The following is a 20,125-nucleotide window of genomic DNA, read 5'->3' on the forward strand; positions in this document are numbered from 1 at the left end:
AAGGGAGAAAAATAAGTATAATTCCATTCTGAAAATGCTGATTAACTATTGCTGTGTAATTATTGCCAAATGTAGTGAGCTCATATCAAAGAGATTACATCCCCTTTCTTGTACTTGAGCCTCTTCTCTCTGATTATCCAACATTTGCAGTGTGGCATGTCACACATCATGGATTAACAAGCCCTTTCTTCAAAAACTCAGGACTACTGCACCCTGGCTATTTTGTCACTCAAGATCCTCAGCAAGAAATTGATGGCTCTAACTGAAAAGGTGTAGTTGAAGAGTGTGTAATAAAGAAACCTTTTACAAAATGTTGGAAAAGCTAATGGAAACCAACAGATAGTGAAAATGCCCTGGGGCTAAAGACAAGGAGGCACCCATTACCACTCTGGTCTGCTGGAGAAGCCTGCAAGTTTAGGAGATGTGGACTAGGGTAGTCAATACAACTAGGATCAGATTGCTGCCTAGCATGGAGGGAGACAGGTCAGTAGACATCTTGGTCTGACTCTGGTGACTTTCTGATCTCCTGCTATAGCCTCTCAAACCCAACCTGAAGCCAGAGGTCAGGGGAGTCTAGTTTATGCAATTTATAGAGATTAGTCTCCTGGGGTGCAGAATAGAGTCATGGGTGGATAGACGATCTGGAGAGCAAACAGAGAATACCCAGGAGAGCTACTAACAGAAAATTAAAGACTATCACATAGTTTGGGCTCACATGCATGCTCCTCATGGAGTTCGAATCTTCCAAATTCCCCATTTCTAACAAGAGGCATCGCCTCTCTTTCAGATACACAGAAGAGAAACACTGAAGTCATCTTTGACTCTTTCTTCTTCATTCCCTGTGTTAAAGCTATGAGAAGTTTCTTTCATATTTCTTAAAAAAAATCTCTAATAATTCATCTCTAATGCAAATTTATGCCATTTCTACTGCTGACACTTTTGTGTCTTGACTTTGCCATCTTATGTCAAATTAATTGCTTCGTGGTGATAAACTTTGAAGAGGCTGGCATTGTTAAATCTCCCTCTGCTTTGCTCAAGAACCTGCTCCGGTTCCCAGCTGCCATGGACATCAAGTGCAGCATCCTCTGCCTGGGGTTAGACTTTCCACAGCATGCCCTCGACATCTCCACAGTTCTTACTTCCTGATTATTCCTCCACATGCATCTTCTCCTGACTCTAATGTGCTCTGCACATATGGCTCTAATTACTGTTCTGCTGATGCTGTTTCCTCCATTTGGGAAGATTACCCTGAGCTCACTAAATCTTAAAATCTGAAGTTCATTTAAAAACCATTTCCTTCATATTATCTTTCCTAATTAATCAGATTGCCCTCATATCACTCTCTTCTTAAACTTTTGTTATACTTTTTTCAACATACTTTGACGCTCCCTCCTTTTGTAGTTATATACTGTGTTATTCCTCTACTGAGAGTGAAGAGTTTCTTTCACATACTTCACATCACCTGAAATAGTTCTAGAAATAGTATGACATATAGTAGTGTCTCAATATATATTTTTTTAATCAGAGGGGGCACTTGAATTATATTTGCTTACTAGTTGTTTGTTTGGTTAGCTAATTTAGAGCAACTCTGGAAGAATTAACCAAACCCACACAAACAGTGCATAATTTTTGACTACTACTTTGTCTTGTAGGTATTTGTCCCAAAGACTAAGTTAAGGTGGAGCTCTAAGATTTAGCTTCATGGATGTTCATGAAAATGTTCTATATATTAACACAAAAAGTCATAAACACTTTATGATAATAGAGGATGTGAAAGTATGTATATTCAAACAAGTACTGTACTATGCTATTCAGCTTTGTAAAATGATGTAGATTATTAAATTGGCATAATAACAGTATATGACAAGTTTTGAAGGAGATAATGCACACGTATTCTGATTACTATTTTTGTAAAAATTACCACATATGTTGAAACACATACACATATATATAATACATACAAATACAGATAGATGCATATGGTGTTAATATTGATTATCTATGGTGGAGGCAAATTATAGATTTTTGTTTATGTGCATTTTCTGACAATATAAACATTGCAAAATACTTAGAAAATAACTATCACAATTAAGACCCTTATCTTAGTTATAGACTTTAACTATTTGGTTTCTATACACAATGATACAGTGGTTTCAATTAAATGACTTTATTTTACTTACTGAATGACTTAAAACCTCAGTAAGGGTTTGCCAATTATAGTATACCTTGGCCTAAACATTGCCTAATGATATTTAAACAATTATTTTTACATCACAAATTTGTTTGGAAAAGTGTCAAAATATAAAACCTGTACAATGTTAAATTTGAAAATAAAAATTAAAAATTCAGCCAGAAGTAGCTATTTCTCATGCACAAAAAGACAACAAAGGATAGCATTACTCTGTCTTAATTACCAAGTGAGGTCGATTGGGATTTCATGGAACAGAATAGTTTATGCAGGAGAGTGGCTTGAATTCAACTAGTAGGACACATGTATAGTTTAAGATCCTACACAGAGCCTGAAGGCATAGAATTTAACGAGACATATGTTTACACATACAAACATACATTCATGCAGAAATGAATATTGTATCTACCTTCAAGGTTAGATGCTATGTTCTAAAACTGAGCTAAATCACATATTCAATTATTTCAAAAAATCAGTTCAGTAAGTAAAATAAATTCATTTGTTATTGAAACAACTGTTTCATTACTTCATATAGAGACCATATAGATTAAACCTCTATTCAAAAGAAAGGTCTTAATTATAATGAATATTTTCAAAGTCTTCGTAATTTTTAAAAAAATATTTTAAAATACCAGAAAGTAAAATGGAATCCACAGGCCAGAGGACACTAGATATGATGAGAAATAGGAAATTTTACTTCCTGGGGGAGGGAAACAAATGCAGTACCTCCAACACCTCATCTTGTGAGGCATGGAGGGAAAGGGACCCTCTAACCTCTAACTGCTTGGGTTTTAGTTAGGGAGTGCTATGTTTTATCACTCTAAGCCCAGAAGGAGGGACCACTCTGATGACTATAATTTTATGTGCCAAACCAGGTAGGGTGGAAGTTGTGTAAAATAGTATTTGAACTAAATATTGTTTCAAGCTGGGAAAATGGACAATACAATATACTGCACAAGAGGATAGGCAATTGAATCCAGCATGCTTGGTTTTTAATAATGGCTTTACAGCACTCACAGTATTTATTTACTCAGCAATATGCTTTTTTCAGCATTAACCTTACACCAGGCAAAATGCTAGGCGTTGGTGATAACAGGGTGCAAAGCACACATTATACTTGCTTCCTTATAGTTTATTGATGGAAATAGACATTAATTAAATAATTTCACACATAACATAATTACATACAGTGGTAAATCAGTTTAAGGAAAGTTCAGGAAGCTATGCAAGTATATTTTGGATGTAGTCAATCTAAAAAATGGATTTAAAACAACCAGAGAAAGAATGTAGTCCTAAGGTAAATGGAAGCAGGGTACCATTTACAGAAGGGCAATTGGCTGGATCGTAGAAAGGATTTTAAGTGTAAGATGGAAAAATTTGTTTAGAGGTGTAAGTGGAGCCAGACCACCCAGAGCTTTGTTCTAAGGCAGATGAAAGCCATTGGAAACTCTTAAGCTAGAAATTCGCAAGATAAAATTTCTATTTCTACAGATCACTCTGAGCATGTTAAAAAAAGAATTAAAAGATGTTTGAGTATTATGGGGAATTCAGGGAATAGTTACTTAAAACATTCCAGACAAGAGACTATAGTCTCTTGGACTAGGAGGTAATGGTAGTAGAGCTACAGTAGAATAGAAATAATGACTCCTACATTTCTGGCTTTTGCAACTGGCTGGAAGATGGTGCTGAATTAGGGAATACATAAACAGGACCTGGAGTACTTGCATTTTAATTTGACCAAGTTTACTTTAAGATGCCTTTGAAATACCCAAATGGAGATGTCAAATAAGCTCTTGGATATAAAAGTCTGGAGGTCAGAGAGTCCTGGGTTTGAAATATTTATCTGATATTCTTTAGCTTATAGTTGGTTGTTAAAGTCATACACATGGATGAGATACCTTGGAGAAAGAGCATATAAAGTCAGAAGAGAAGGAATTGTCAGATAAATCTTTGAAATACTCTCATATTTAAAGGTCGATTAGAGCCAGCAAAAGAGACTCAACCAACAGAAAGCTAAGAGGAAAACCTGGAGAAAACCAAGGCACCAAAGCAAGAAGGCAATTCCAGAAAGAGTGGTTAATGGTGCTCTCCTGAGAAGTCAAGTTCATAGAGGGTTTAGAAAATTGTCAAGCATGCAGCTTATGGCAGCCATGTAATTGGAATTATGGGTGAACAAACCAAGCTGCAGTGGATCCATATGAAGAAATAGATTCAGTGTAGACAACTCTTTGCTAGGCAAGAAAAAATAAAATAAAATGAAGGGGGAGGAGGAGTCAAAATGATTTTTTAAATAGGATCAACCTTTAAATACATCTCAGCACTGATAGAAATGATCCACTAAATAGAGAAATCTAACAGAGAAGAGAAAGGATGATCAAGATGCTTTATTAAGTCATCTGTCGATGGACATTTACGTCACTTCCACATCTTGGCTATTGTATATAGTGCTGCTATGAACATTGGGGTGCATGTATCTTTTCGAATTAGAGTTCCTTCTGGATATAGAATGGGATTCCTGGATCATATGGTAAGTCTACTTTCAGTCTTTTGAGGAATCTCCACACTGTTTTCTATAATGACTGCACCAAACTGCATTCCCACCAGCAGTGTAGGAGGGTTCCCTTTTCTCCACACCCTCTCGAGCATTTATCGCTTGTGGATGTTTTAATAATGGCCATTCTGACTGGTGTGAGGTGATACTTCATTGTAGTTTTGATTTGCATTTCTCTGATAATTAACGATACTGAGCATTTTTTCATGTGCCTAATGGCCATTTGTATATCTTCATTGGAGAATTGCTTGTTTAGGTCTTCTGCCTATTTTTGGATTTGGTTGGTTGTTTTTTGTTATCAAGTTGTATGAGCTGTATATAGATTCTGGAAATTAAACTTTTGCCAGTTGCATCATTTGCAAATATTTTCTCCTATTTCATAGGTTGTCCTTTTGTTTTGTTTATAGTTTCCTTTGCTGTGCAAAAGTTTGTAAGTTTAATTAAGTATGATTTGTTAATTTTTGCTTTTATTTCTATTGCCTGTAAGACTGCAGAACATTGCTAAGATTTATGTCAGATAATGTTTTGCCTATATTTTCTTCTAAGTTTATCTTGTCTTGTCTTATATTTAAATCTTTAAGCCATTTGAGTTTATTTTTGTATATGGTGTGAAGGAGTGTTCTAGCTTCATTGATTTACATGTTGCTGTCCAGTTTTCCCAACACCATTTGCTGAAGAGACTGTCTTTTCTCCATTGTGTATTCTTATCTCCTTTGTCAAAGATTAATTGACCATAGGTCTTTGGATTTATTTCTGGGCTCTCTATTCTGTTCCATTGATCCATATGTCTTGTTGTTATGCCAATACCATGATGTTTTGTTTACTATAGCTCTGTAGTATTGTCTGAAGTCTGCGAGGGTTATTCCTCCAGCTTTGTTCTTTCTTCAATATTGCTTTGGCAATTCTAGGGGTTTTTTTGTGATTTCATATAAATTTTAGGATTATTTGTCCTAGTTCCATGAAAACTGGGGTAATTTGATAGGGATTGACCTAGAGATAGTCATTCTAAGTGAAGTAAGCCAGAAGGGGAAAGAAAAATACCATAAAATAGCACTCATATGTGGAATCTAAAAAAAAACGAGGAAACTAATGAACTCATCTACAAAACAGAAATAGACTCTCAGACATAGTAAACAATCTTATGGTTACTGGGGGAAAGGAGATAGGAAGAGATAAATTAGGGAGTTTGAGATTTGCAAATTTTATCGACAATATGTAAAAATAGATTAAAAAGCAGATTTTTTCTGTATAGCACAGGGAACTATATTCAATATCTTCTAATAATCTTAAATGAACAAGAATATGAAAACAAATATATGTATATATATGCATGACTGGGATATTGTGCTGTACAGCAGAAATTGACACATTGTAACTGACTATAATTCAATTAAAAAAAAAAGATGCTTATTGATTATCCCTTGCATGGCAGCATTGACTAAGTTATTGACTGTCTCTGCCTTAGTTTTCACAGCTATAAAATGGGGAGAATAATACCCTACTTTATAAGATTATTCTAACAATTACATAATATGATGTTGGTTGAATGCTCAGTAAAAATTTTGGCACACAGAATCTGTTTAATAAATTGGATCCTAAACTTAACTAGGCATTTAACAGTGTTTTATACATATTGGGTCCTCAATAAATATTTGTTAAATGTTGAATGAATATGATGCTGTTACATGATTTTTGATTAGATGGGGCTATAAATGATGTGATGCATGTTCCCATGTACTGCGTTACAGATGTATCTTGTATGTTCACTGTTGATAATGATGATGATAATATTCAGTATTTGCCATCTCATGATGTTAATGTCTGGGGCATTTGTCTTCACAGGGTACTATTTTTCTTCCTGGAAATAAAGTTCTTGAGCACCCCTGCAATGAAGAGAGCCCCGGGAAGTTCCTTTTTGAAGTAGTTCCAGGTAAGATATTTTCCTGGTTTGATTCAATTATTGCCATTCCATGTGGGTAAAGGTGAAGACAGGTCAGACAGCCTTTATTCCTCTTGAGTTGTGGCTGCAAACATGAATTTGAGGAGGTAAGTGTTAAATTTGGTTAGTATTTACATAGGTAAGGATTCCAGCTTTGTGCACCTGTACAAAAAAAACACATGTGCACATGACTACAGGATATCCATTTGTCCATGAGACTCCAGAGCTGACCAGCAGTCATGACACAGCAATTGTATTGGAGATATAAAAGGTGATTTCACAGCGCTTTTGTGGTGTGAAATTTGGCCAGGTGGAATGTCTTGCGTGGCTGACTCACTGACATATTTCCTCACAAAACTCATCTTAAAGGAGCTCTAGTTATACAAATGAAACAAAAATCCTCCTTCGATGACTGATCAAGTATTGCAGCTCTGGACCTCAACTTTGCTCACAACCAACCACTTCCACATGTTTGGCTTGTGGCATTGAAGCTGCCTCTGCCAAGTCGTCAGATCCTACAGTTACAGTTCTTCAATGTCTGTTCATTTTTTTTAGGTACACTGTATCCACCCCTCTCAAAGTACGTGATCTCCACTTAAATCTTTGACTCACCCAGCAACACTTTCTTCAAAGCTGTGATGTACTTCTTTATTCGGTTCTTTAGCCCTTCTTGAACACTTGGTGTAAAAAAAAGGGAGTTAGGAATGTGGTTTTTATAGCTTTGGCTCTGGCTGACCCAGTTTATGTGATACTAACATTGATTTAATCACAGTCTAGGGTGTGTGAATTTCTCTGGGTGATTAATATGTAATGCATATCCATAATGCTGGTGCAAAGGCAGTCAATAAAACATTTTCCCAGATTTATAAATGTTGGGAATCTGGAATGTGAAAGCATTTCTCCCTCTCAATGAAAACAGCTGTAGCTCTGAGTTCATCTGGCTCACAATGGAATCCATGACTAAATGTTAATTAATGCAGCTGAAGTGCAGAAAGGTTAGTCAGATGCATTGTGTGATTTGATTCCCCCCAGGGAGAACATATTGTAAGAAACCTGAACCTTGCTTGCCCTATTAAAATCTTTTTATACTTGCTTCTTAGTGGAATACCTTGTATGGAACCAAAGTCCAGATGTTGCAAAGTCTTTGAAGTACCAGTAGAGGAAATTTCTTTCACTATTTATTCTCAAACATTAGGCCTGTCAGCTTTGAAATGAGCATGGTATTACACTGACAGGTTTGATTCTTTATCTTCGATAATACTAAAGGTCTACTTCCCCATGCAATCTACTAAATGTGTCGAGATTTCACATTTTGGTGAAAATGTTCTAATACATACATATATATGAATATTGTCAAGGCTGTTCTAGAAAGAGCTGTATCTTCAAGCCCACAAAGTCACAAAACTTCCCCTCCAAGGTTGCTGTTCTAGGGTATGCATTTCACATGCAGTGCATATGACATGATGGCTTTTGATGAGCAAAGCTTAAGGAGTTTAAGACTGTGGGATGTGGAATCTGAAGGCTGTCCTTTCAAATAATTTTTTTTCTCAAGGAAATTAGGTTGGCTGCATTAATTAGGGAAATAAACATACTATACCCATAGCTCATTGGAAAAGATGCTTCCAGAATCATTAACACAATATGTAGTAGCTTCTAAATTAGGTTTTATAATCCTGAGTCATTTTATAGAGTGACAAGAGAACAATGCCAAATGCTTCTTTAAAGAGAGAGTTGGAAAAACACTCTGGCTGCCTTAAGAATCCAGTGTTTGTGCCATTAATCTTGGTCGCTGGGGCTTTACTGGTGTGTCCCTAACATTAGGATGGAATGGAATTTGCAGGCAAATGCTTCTGTATTTGTATGAGAATGTGAGGATCAGTATCACATAATTTGAACCAATTTTTGCAGAATCAAGATTACTTAGGGCTAGCGTGACACTTGATTTATCTTTGCAAATGAGAATTACAAGATAATATTTTCTAATTATTCCAATCGTGTGATAGTTTGACATGGGGAATCTGAAAAGTCGCAAGAGTGTATTCATTTGTCAGAAAGTGTAGGAGTCAGAAAGGATTGGAGAGATGTGGTCAATGCCTTGTATAGAACCTTCTGCAGGCCTGCCAGGCAGCAGATTCTCATAACACATACCTATTCCACATTGGCTTTCTCTAGAATTCTCTCTAACACCACTTCTGAAAACCATCCTGCAAATGATACTTACATATCCAACATGATAGTATATTTATGGACAAATACCTCAACTCAACTACTCAGGATATATCAATGAATAAGATTAAATCCTTTAATTTTACCTTCCTATAATGATTTCCAGCAAAAATGGCAAATGCCTTCAGAAAGTTCTCTGCCAAATATTCTAGCGCCATATATACATGCATATTTGTATATGAGTGTGTGTGTAGATTTATGTATGTATATATATTTATACATATATTTATATATATATATCTTTAGCACCTATATACTTTTGAAATTTATCCATATATGCTATTGAGGTTGGAGTTTTGGCTTTGTCTCATTTTTTATTTCACTTTAGTCTGAAATGTTCTATGAAATTAAGTAATAATCTTGTAAATTTGAAAGAAAAACCAAGATTCTTTTCAATAGAATTGAAAGTTTCAAGTCTTTGTATATTACTTAATTGCATTTGTTTGTGTATTACAGTTCTATGCAAGTTTTAGGCTTTTGTAAAAATCTATCTGAAAAAAAAACACAATACCATAATTTAGGGTTAATTTCTTATAGACCACTATCCCATGAAATGAATTGTCTCTCTGAATAATGTCATAGTTTATAGCATTTCATTCGTTTTTTTCCTATTTATCTGCTTGTTATTTAAAAAGAAGATAGCCAAATTGGCAAATTTGAACACTTTGCTGTCAGACATGCCAAATTTTAGACTGGAGTGAACTTTTATGGCCAAGTGCTAAGCTTTTGGGAAATGTGGTTGAGAAAGGAATGTTGGCAGACCTTTCATGTATAGTGCTTGAAGAAAGAAAATGCAGTTGGTTTCTTTGCTTCTCAAAATGTGTTCTGTGCATGTTTCCCTTGTGATGTTAAAAAACATAGAGTAATTCATGGAATGGTGATGTCTTAGCTTTTTTTTAGAAGAATAGTATGCCAGAGGGAGAAAAAGAAGTAGTGCTTTGGAGACAGAGACAGGCAAAAGAGACAAGGGAGCATGTACTTTATATAGTTAGGAACCACATCTTTCCTTTCATTACTATTATCCCTACCACCTAGGTCAGTATAACGCAAGGTGCCGAGGAGTGCTTACTGAAGTGTATATGTTTACCAGGTTTATGAAGGAAACTCAACCATATGAAATGGGTTTATTGTTGGCAGTAACTACTCCCGACCTGGCTATGTGGAACACTTATTTCCTGCTGTGTAGGATCTTTCCACCTCCCCCACTGGTGCATCAAAGACTTCTTTGTGGCTCTAGTGGCTAAAGTGGAGGAAAACGCCTCACTTCCTCTTTCCTACTTCTCTGCTTTCCTCTGTGCTATTGATGCCAAGAGAAAGATGGAAGAAGGTGGGGATCTCCCTACAGAGCAGCTGCTGCTGGGGTGAAGCCCCTTAACGCTGGTTATCACATTCCTCTCCATGTGCTGACTCTCTCACAGGGCACAGTTGGAGATTTTTTTAATGTCCTGGAATTGGAAATGCACTTCACACGGTAGGATCTCCCTCCCTGGGCACGGTCCTGGTAGATGGGACACCATCAAAACGGCTCAAAGACCAGCTGCTTTCTTTGTGCTTATTCACCTACCCGGAAACTCATGTGCCCTGCCGGTCAAGGAAGGGTAATGCAGGCTGCTTCACTGTCCCTGCCCCTCAGCTTGGCCGTCGTGCCCCTTTCTCCATGAAGTATGAGCTTCAGACCGGCAGCTTCAGTGGCTCCACAATTCATGTGAGTCTTCATTTTGGAGAAGGGCTGGGTGACAGTTCTAGCCCACTTCAAAACGGATGAGAGGCTCCCTTGTGCTTCCCTGACTTGTTCTGATGGTTGAGAGACATTCTTTTCTTTCCCCTCAAAAAATAGTGTTTATCATGAAAACTGTTATATTCAAATGACACCTCCTCTTTTCTAGGCTTCCTCTTATAATAGTTAGGGGCAGGGAGATGGCATTTGGGTTCCTTCTCTGAAGCACATTTTCTCCACAAGCCCTACAGGGAAGTGGCCAGGCACAGCCTCCATCGTTTTTTTTTGTTTTTTAGTTTTTTGGTTTTCAACATAGAATGTGAGTTTGTAGCACTTTTTTCTTCAGATTTAGGCCTTAATGGCAATTTCAGGATAATGAAAAGCCAACTTTTATATCTATTTGTAATGTTAGATTGGATTCCAGTGTTACACGCTGTGATGGAAAGTTACGTTCGAGTGTTACTGGAGAGTGCTCTCTGGAGATACCTCATCTCTAAGGAGGTGGGGAAGGCAGCCTCAGGCAGAAGGAGAAGCTAGCTCGTGACCAGTTACAGCTAAGGTCTCAGCTGAGACGCCCAGGAGCTCTGGAGCTGGGCTGCTTCTTAGAGGTGTTCTAACCTGAGGGAGCAGGTCTCTGTTTCCTGGCATCAGCGAATCTAGTCATTGACTGGGGGGACGGTCAGAGACAAATGAACTCATGTGAAGCAGCTCCATGTTGCCATGGAGAACAGGTTCCACAGGGCCTCTGTGAGCCATCAGCTGCCCATACACCAGCCTCTGGGATCTAGACAGAGCATCAAAATACCCATTACAGTATCTACAAAGCTGTAGCTAGCTTTCTGTATCCCAGACAATGTCCCAGGATCTTTGAATGTATCACTTAATTTAATCCTTTCCTTATTATTTCATCCTCACCTATGTTGTTATTTCCATTTTCAGATAAGGAAACTGAGGCACAGAGAAGAAATTGATCAAGGTCAAACAGCTAGCACTAGCTAGTGAATGTATGTGTCTATATATATTTATAATATATATATATTATTTACACTGGCTTACCTTTTCAAATTAAAGTTTCAGGAAATCAAAATAAACTTAAATATATATATGTATACATATATTAAACTTTATTTACATATGTATATATATATTCTGGCTTAAAATATGAGATAACAGTATTAGAGGCTGGAACCTAGTTTCTGAAACATGAACATGTGAACTATTTTTATAAGTAGCCATTGAAATGGATTGACTTGTATCTCTTCTTAGCTCATCCATTAAGAATGAGAGTTTGGGCACTTGAGGTGAGAATAGGCATTTTCATTGACATTCAACTACTTACATGTTTAAATCTATCATAAACAATAGGCACTGGGTAAAGATGCTCATTTTGAGTTCTCCTGAATGTGTGTTCTAAGGCACAACTACACCGTGATGAAAAAGCAGGGAGAAAACCACCCTTGTCTGCTTTCTGCTTCTGCGTAAATAGCGATGCCGAAGGAAGAATCTGGACCTGTCACTTCTTCCTACAGATAACTATTACGTGCCAGGGTTCAGTTCTCTTCCTGGAGGAACTCACACTGCTGAAACTGTGCTCACTTCTTCACAGACACCCTCCACAATTGGCTAAGTTATCACTCACTGGCTGACCACCAACAAGCACACCAATACTATTCCTTTCTGGGAGTCAGTCCACTGACCTGAACAAGCATTATCCAAGCAGAGAGCTTGTGTGTTTCAAGGGCAATTACAAACACCCCAGACTCTCAAAGTCCCATCTCGGCCCAGTGACCAAAATCAATAATAAACTTGGAGGTTTTCTTATCCTCTTCCTTCCCCCAGAAAAAGGAAAGAAGAGATGAGCACAAGAAAAAGGGGATGACAGATATGGGAATAAAAAAAAGAGAAAATTTTAAGGGTAATTTAAAGTGATTTTCATCTTCCTGGAAATGAAATAAAACCCTTCAAAAAAAGGAGGTGGTGTCGTTTATCTCACCGTTAGCCAGGAATAGACTAATGGTTAATAATATCCTCAGACAATTACATATTACTTCTATAAATTTTAATAAAAAATGTTTCCATTCCAATTATTTTCTAGAAGGGTTTTCAAGAGCTACTTGAAAAGTTAGAAAACATGGGTGCCTAGAGAATCCAACAAGTGCATTATTGATCTTTTTGCCCCCCTCCCCCCAAATGCATATACCTACCAAAATTGCAGACACTTTTAGGGGCTTCAGAGATTCCCTGAAACCCAGTTGTGCATTGCAGCTTCAGAACTGTAGTTCAGATTTAGGGACCATCACTAGTGTCTACCTATCTTCCTATCTCCATCTCTGTATTTAGCTAGTTATCTCTATGTTCCTGTATGTCATCTATTTCATCTACATACATACGTGCATAAACATGACAATTTTTTCTAATTATTTATGTACTGGTAAAACTGTTATGTTTTACCTCTCTGATTCAGTTGTGGGTTTTTTTTTTTTTTCCTGGTTCTGTGATTGTGTAATTCTGAGACCTATTTTGTATATTTACAAAAGAGCTTTTTGGATAAAACATTTCATGGCTCTGGAGGCTGTAACATTTTTAATTTACCAAAACTTGAACCTACTCAGCTGGTCAGTGCAGCTGTGCTATCTAACAACCCATCTGAGAAACAGATAGTTCTGAGAGACATTCATGGATGTCTCTGAGAAGAAAAAAGCGTAGCCAATTTTTGAGTTTTTGAGATAATTATGTGACATTTGCAGAAAGTTTATCATCCATGTCTGTATTTGCACCCCTTCTAGGATGATCAAATAATGTCATTGGGTAAGTTAATTTGCCGTCATTTGAACATGTAAACCAATATTTGGTAACTACTTTTTATGAAAATGTGGGGATCTTTTAATATGTTTTAGCATATAAGTTGGTCTTTTTCTTGATCACTAGTTAAATATGCTGCCAAGGCATTTAGTTTTACAACACTCTCTTTATCTTAATTTTTTTCCCTTTTGTGTTAGTACTGTAACTTAAACTCCATGTAATTATATTTGTTACCCAAAGGCAACTAGGACAATCCCTTTTTTTGTCTGCCTAAGTCTGTAGGCAGCCCTGAAGCTTGTATTTTTTTTTCTTTGCTTAGTTAATGTGTGCAAATCATTTAGAGAATGTGAGTAGGAATTGTTTATGGTATGAAAACATAATACTATATACACAAGTAGTTGTGAACATGACTTAAACAAATGCATTGAAAATCAGCATGTTTTAGCTGCTATGTATTCTTTTATAGAAAGAAAGTATTTGAGTTGTTTGCTTCAAAATTCCTTTCCTACTTAAAATGCCTTAAAATATACATTTAAAAGAGGCTATTAAAATGGTACAAAGAGCATTTAAAAAAGTTGTACTCTCTTGAAATTCTGGCTACTACATGTCAACCAAAAGACATCCGGAGCATTTTTAAACCGATCATAAGATCCCACTTAGGAGAAGTGTCCGTACAAGGAGGGTTCCCTTACAGTACTGGTAGGCGTGTTCATCATTCACATTCAGCTCTATCATTCATCCTATATGCTAGATCAGGGGTCAGAAAATATTTTCCAGAAAGAACCAGAGAGTTAGTATTTTAGGCTTTGCAGGTCATACCATCTCTGTTGCAACTGTTCGACTCTGCGATTGTAGCATAAACAAACGTTATGGCTGTGTTCCAATAAAGCTTTATTAATGGACACCAAAATCTGGATTTCATATAATTTTCAAATATCAAGAAATATTGTTCCTCTTTTGATTTTTTTTCCAATCACTTAAAAATGTAAAAAATAGACAGTGAGCTGGATTTGGCCCATGGGACATAGCTTGCAACCCTTGTTCTAGATAAAAAAAGCAAACCTATGAAAAGGAGGAGAAGATACTATTATAAATCACTAATCCTCCCTGGTGCCACCAGAGCCAGAATTAGAACTCTGAGACAGCCTGTCTCCCCAGGCCGTGGCATTACCCACGACCTCAGAACCATGATTCAGGAGCTGTTTGCCAACATTTTTATTTAGAAGCTCTATCTCTAAATAATACTTTTCCCCCCAATCATGATGAATCCAAAAATGTTTAGTGACCACACTGAAATTTTCTCTAAATTCTACCTTAGCTCATTTAGAACCCTAGATGCTGACCAGAGCTGGAGTGTGTGATGTGACTTTTACGGAAATGAATACCATTAATAGGAGATCAGGTGTGCCTAGCATGAAAAACATTTCCCGCGCTTTGTTCAGCCCATATGAGCTCAAGAAGATATTCATGAATATTCTGAGATGGAAGCATCCCTTGCAAGATCAAATAAGCCTGAAGTTTCTCCGAAATTCCTTTTCATGATATACATTAGCATCTTAAAGCTCTGTCTCTCACATCAAATAGCAATACTTTGTTTACTGGTAAAGCTCACTAACTTACTTTCTCAGAGGAGTAGTTTATTCCCCCCACCACTTATTTATCAACATCCACTCCTAACCCACCAGTCTTCCTTTAACTTCAGTATAAAAAAAACTCATAATTTTTTAGAGATACTAAATGTGTGTCAGGCCCTGTATTAATGTATGCCAGACTTTATATACAACAGTTCATGCAATATGAATACACTTGTGTTACGTGCCGTTCTCCTCACTGGTCAACAGTGGTGCAAATTCCCATTCCCGATAAATGCTAAAATCAGGCTTCACACTCATCTGAACCCACAAAACCACCGCATGCGACAGCCTCCTTCCACCAGTAAGAATATGGATAGGTTTATTCTCTAGATCCCATGGAGTTCAAGTATCCAAGAGTTGAGAAAAATAAGGATGACAAATGAAGAAATGAGGCTACAGGTTTAAAAGTTAGTGTGTTCAGCATTTCCTTCCTCTCTTCTCAAGACTCACATCTCTTGTGTTGTCTGTATTCTCTTCCTTCTCCGTCAGATTTGATACTCTTGAGAACAGAATTGATACTTCCATCGCTAGCACCTAGCAGAGTGACTGTCACGTAGTCTGTGCTCGGTGCACATTTATTGAATCAATGAATAAACTAGACCTCCGTTTTTATCTTCTAGGGAATGATGGCATTGGATTAGCCAAAATGGAAAGAGCCTTGGAGCTCTGAATTATTTAATTTGATCGTAGCTCTTTGTCTCAATGTCTCAGGAGACTGGAGGCTGGAGATTTATTAACTTCACAGACACTGCACTCTTTAAAAAGCAGTTTGCTTTGCCTCATCCTTCAGTCTTTCATGACCACAAAGACCAATAGTGTCTTTTAGTACTTCGACGACAGAAGCTGTTTGTTAACAAGTTTTCTGCTGGCATGAATGTGATCCCTCCCCTCCTCAGTGTTTTCTGTGGCATGGTTTTAATTATGCACTCTCGGGCTGTTTGTGCTCACCTGTCTTTTTTATCCAATAATTGAAAATGGCTTTGCAATCCAACCAAGCTCAGAAAACAGTACAGTGCTAAACAAATGTTGGTAGCTGTTCTGAGGAAAAGAGAGTTTCTCCAGGCAGGTCTTTTTCTGTGCTTAGGGCTTCTTTGAGCTGTATCTGAGCCAGGGAAGGAGTGTGTTTGAATGAGGCAATGGCCAATGGGGAGAACCACTGTAGGTTAGAAATGATATGGGAATGAGAAAGAGAAATCATACTTTATAGGAAACACAATATAGCAGAAGAAGGAGAATGAGGCCGCTGCAGAACAGCTGCTGATAATTAGGGCTGGGAAATAAGCTTGCAGCAAGGAAGCTGGCAGATCACTAAGTCCTGTGCCGACTCTCAGGGAACCAGGAAAGCCTTTTTCATTTTTCTTTTTTTTTCCTTTTCATTTTTAATATAAAACTGAGCTGAAGTGGTCCTGAATGTTTCAAGAAGTGAAACCTCAAGGACCATCTGTAACCCAATAATATATATTATTAACAGCATGGAGAAAGTTCTGAAACCAGAAAAGGGTACTAATAGGGTAAGAAGAGGGGATGTCCCAAGGACACACAGTGTGATTCCTGTGTGTCCTGCTGATCTTCACTGTCCTGCAGAGGTGGCCATTTGGCTGTTCCTTCTGTGGGGCCATCTTGGAGGGGCCTTGATCCTTAGGAAACTTGGCAGGATTCAGACACCAGGCTGCCCTCACAAAGGCAATCAGTTAATTTGGTGAAAATACACAGCTCAATGCTAATCAAATGCTTATATTTCAAACATCAGAGTAATAAACCAAAATTCAAACTTATTATATTCAAATTGCACCAGTCGGCTCTGGGTCTAATAGGCCTCACCAACTTTAGAGGATTGTTATCATGAAGTGATGTTGGTTTAGGGATCTGCTGGTCCCGTACGGAAGGTTTTCCCATGAACTCTTACTTGACCCAGTGGTATTTTTAAACTAAACTTTTGTGTGTCCATAACAAAAAATAGGGGTGAGTAGAAAGAGTGATTAGCAGTCTGCTAGAGCTGCCATTACAAATTGCCACAGACTGGAGGGCTCAAACAACAGACGTTTATTTTCTCATGGTCTGGAGGCCAGGAGTCCGAGATCAAGGTGCCAGCAATGTCGGTTTCTTCTGAGAGCTCTCTCCTTACCTTGCAGTTGACTGCCTTCTCCCTGCGTCTTCACATGGTCTTCCCTCTGTGTGTGTCCTAAGTTTTCTTTCTATAAAGACACAAGTAATATAGGATTAGGACCTACCCTGATGGCCTCATTTGAACTTAAATACCTCTTTAAAACTCTGTTTCCAAGTAGGGTCAGATTCTGAGGTGTTAGAGGTTAGGACTTCAACATACGTATTTCAGAAGAACGTGGCTCAGCCGATTACAGAGTGAAAAACGGAGATGAGACATCACTGTTCTTCCAGAGGCTTCTCTTTTTATGTGGCAAACTTTTCCTCATGTTTACTTTTTACTGCTTGAGCCCTATGCTATACTCCTTAAGGAAATAAGCAGAAATGCAAACCATACTGTATGTCTGTTGCGGAAAAATGTGTTACAGCTCAGTTGTGACAGCAACCTGGATCCAGGCAAGAGACCAAGCAGCACTCCGAGAGTTGGAGAACTCAGGTTTACTACATCAGCAGGCCCAGAGGACTCAACACTCCAAGCTCTGGACCCTGTCTGTAGGTTTACACAGGCCTTTTATAGGCTGCCAATTTTATCCTTTGCAACATCATATGCAAATAAAGTATAACAGAAGTTGACCAACCAGGAATAAGCTTTGTAGAAACAGACCAATCAGGAGTGAGAGAAATAACCAATCAGGAGTGAGCTCCATGCAAATGAAGTGCTACAAATGGACCAATCAGAAGTTAGGGAAGTGGACCAATCAGAAGTGAGAGTAATACCCAATCAGGGGTGAAGGAAATAACCAATCAAAAATGAGCTCAGGGAACCAATAGAATTTTAGGTGTAAGTTAGCCACTTTAGAGGCAGAAAGTGAGATAGAGCTCCCTGGCCAGGGAACCGGATGGTGCTGGGAGGAGAGCAGCAGCCCTGCCTAGGGGTCCTGCCGGTCTTTTTATGGGGCTTCCCACCTCATGTCCACCAAGCCACAACCCAGAATTCTGCTCAATTCTTTCATAAACATTGGAAAACCTGTGTGATTTACCAACCAAAGTATTAACAGAAAACATGTGAAATAGAAATGGAGGCTGCCCTGAGAGAGAACAAATATTTTGTATCTAGCTACTCTTTCCTGCCAATTGTCCTTGGATTTACAACTCTCTTTAACTTGGTTCCTAGGTTTGTTTTTTTGTTGCTTGCTTCTAACACTTTGCCTACAGGAAACAGACTAGACATCTAGCCTTGAGTCGTTGTTAGTGTCTTTGGGCTTTTTTTTTTTTTTTAAGTCAAGGCTAAATTTTATTTGGGAGCAAACTCCTTTCCAAAAGTGGTACACTAATGCATGGAATCGTACTGGGATGTGTCTAGTCAGGGGGAGAAAGCCAAAAGGAGTCCCTGATAGATCTCATCCAGTTGTCCAAGCTTTCCGTAGTAAATAACCCACTTGTTATTCAGGGTGGAGAGGAGCAAAGAGTATCAAGACAGGCAATTAAGGCTTCTGGAAAACGATTAGCGCTGGGGCATGACATGATGTAGGGTTCGTTTCTTCAGCACCAGTCACATTGTCTTTCTCATGACTCACTGTTTCTGATGTGTCACTTGCTTACAGGAATCACAGGGGAGATAATGACAGAACTGTGCTTGGGGGCTATTTGGCTCTAATCTAGGGACTGTGATTTGTCATAATGGGTTCTTTGAAAGACAACTCATTTCAATAGGGATATAACTGACATAAATCAATTCTTATTTGAATAGTTGATTTATTTTGTATTTTATTTTTGTTCAGTCTCTCTCCCATAGATAACCTTACTGCCAACTGAATTTTATGGAAATTACCTCAATTTCTTGATACCAAATATATGAAACTACTCACAACTGCCATTTTGTCCTCTGTTTACAACAGAGAAATGCTCCCTTTTTCTCCCCAAATCCAGTCTTGCATCTGTCAAGGAATTCCATCCACACCCACTTTTTCAAGAGCCAGCCATAATCTATTGATTGTACTATTTGCATCTTGTTACATAGCTTTGTCTTCTTCTTCTTCTTTTTTTTTTAGCTTTGTCTTCTATGTTGGATTATACCCATGGGCTCACAAGGGTAGCCTGGGAACTGGCATTTTTATTTAAAAAAGCAAACTAATCTCATGCATACTAAAGTTTTAAAAATATGAGCATACAATCATGCTATTTTTCCTCTGATTTTAAAAAATCATCTCTTGACCATACTCGTCCCACTAGCCATCACCTCGTATGTTTTGCCTCTTTTTGCAACAGAATTGCTCTGTACTCTATACTGTACTCTCCCCCATTCCTGTCTGTGCCTCAACCCATGTGTCCCCCACCCTACTACACATTATTCTTATTATTGTCTTATATATATAAGTCTGTTGACTTCTCCTTATTATTGTCATCAGTGTCCTCTACTCTTCCTGAATGCAGTGACTACGTTTCAGCCCTCATAATAAGTGCCTGGTGAGACCATTTAACAGTGGATCATCACCTCTTTCTTGATATACATTCTTCACTTGGCTTCAAGGACACCACACATTCCTGGTTTTCTTCCTATTTCGCTGCCCATGTCTTTTCAGTCACCATTGCTTGTTCCTCCTTGTCTCCTTAACCTCTTCATGACAGGGGGACCTTGGGCTCTGTGTCTGGTCTTCTTTGTCCTGGAGGTCTAATATTCTCCTGGCTCATGCACAGACTCTGCCCTTCCCATCACTCTCTTTTATCTCAAACACTGTAGCCAGGGTGATATTTTTAATAATGTTTATTCTTTAGAGAAGCTTTAGATTTATTTTTTTTAATTGTGCAGAAAGTATAGAGAGTTCCCTTATACAGAGTGATGTTTTTGATATTCAAATCCAATCAAGTCATCTCCTATTTGAAAAAAATCTTACCACAACCCACAGGCCCCCACATAGACCATCCAGTGTGTTTCATCTTCCCTCTTGCTCTCTGAACAATAAGC

The 20,125-nt window shown here is 37.9% G+C and overlaps 1 protein-coding gene across 1 annotated transcript in view; it reads left to right on the plus strand.

Moving 5' to 3' along the window:
- The window catches only part of ARHGAP24 (Rho GTPase activating protein 24), a 426,033-nt gene that overhangs the window by 192,550 nt on the left and 213,358 nt on the right, over window positions 1-20,125 (plus strand). Inside the window, exon 3 of the mRNA XM_010966180.3 lies at window positions 6,582-6,669. Coding sequence (XP_010964482.3) covers window positions 6,582-6,669 — 88 coding nt within the window. The remainder of the gene's footprint in view (window positions 1-6,581; window positions 6,670-20,125) is intronic.

Source organism: Camelus bactrianus, chromosome 2 (assembly GCF_048773025.1).
Source record: "Camelus bactrianus isolate YW-2024 breed Bactrian camel chromosome 2, ASM4877302v1, whole genome shotgun sequence".
NCBI lineage: Eukaryota > Metazoa > Chordata > Mammalia > Artiodactyla > Camelidae > Camelus > Camelus bactrianus.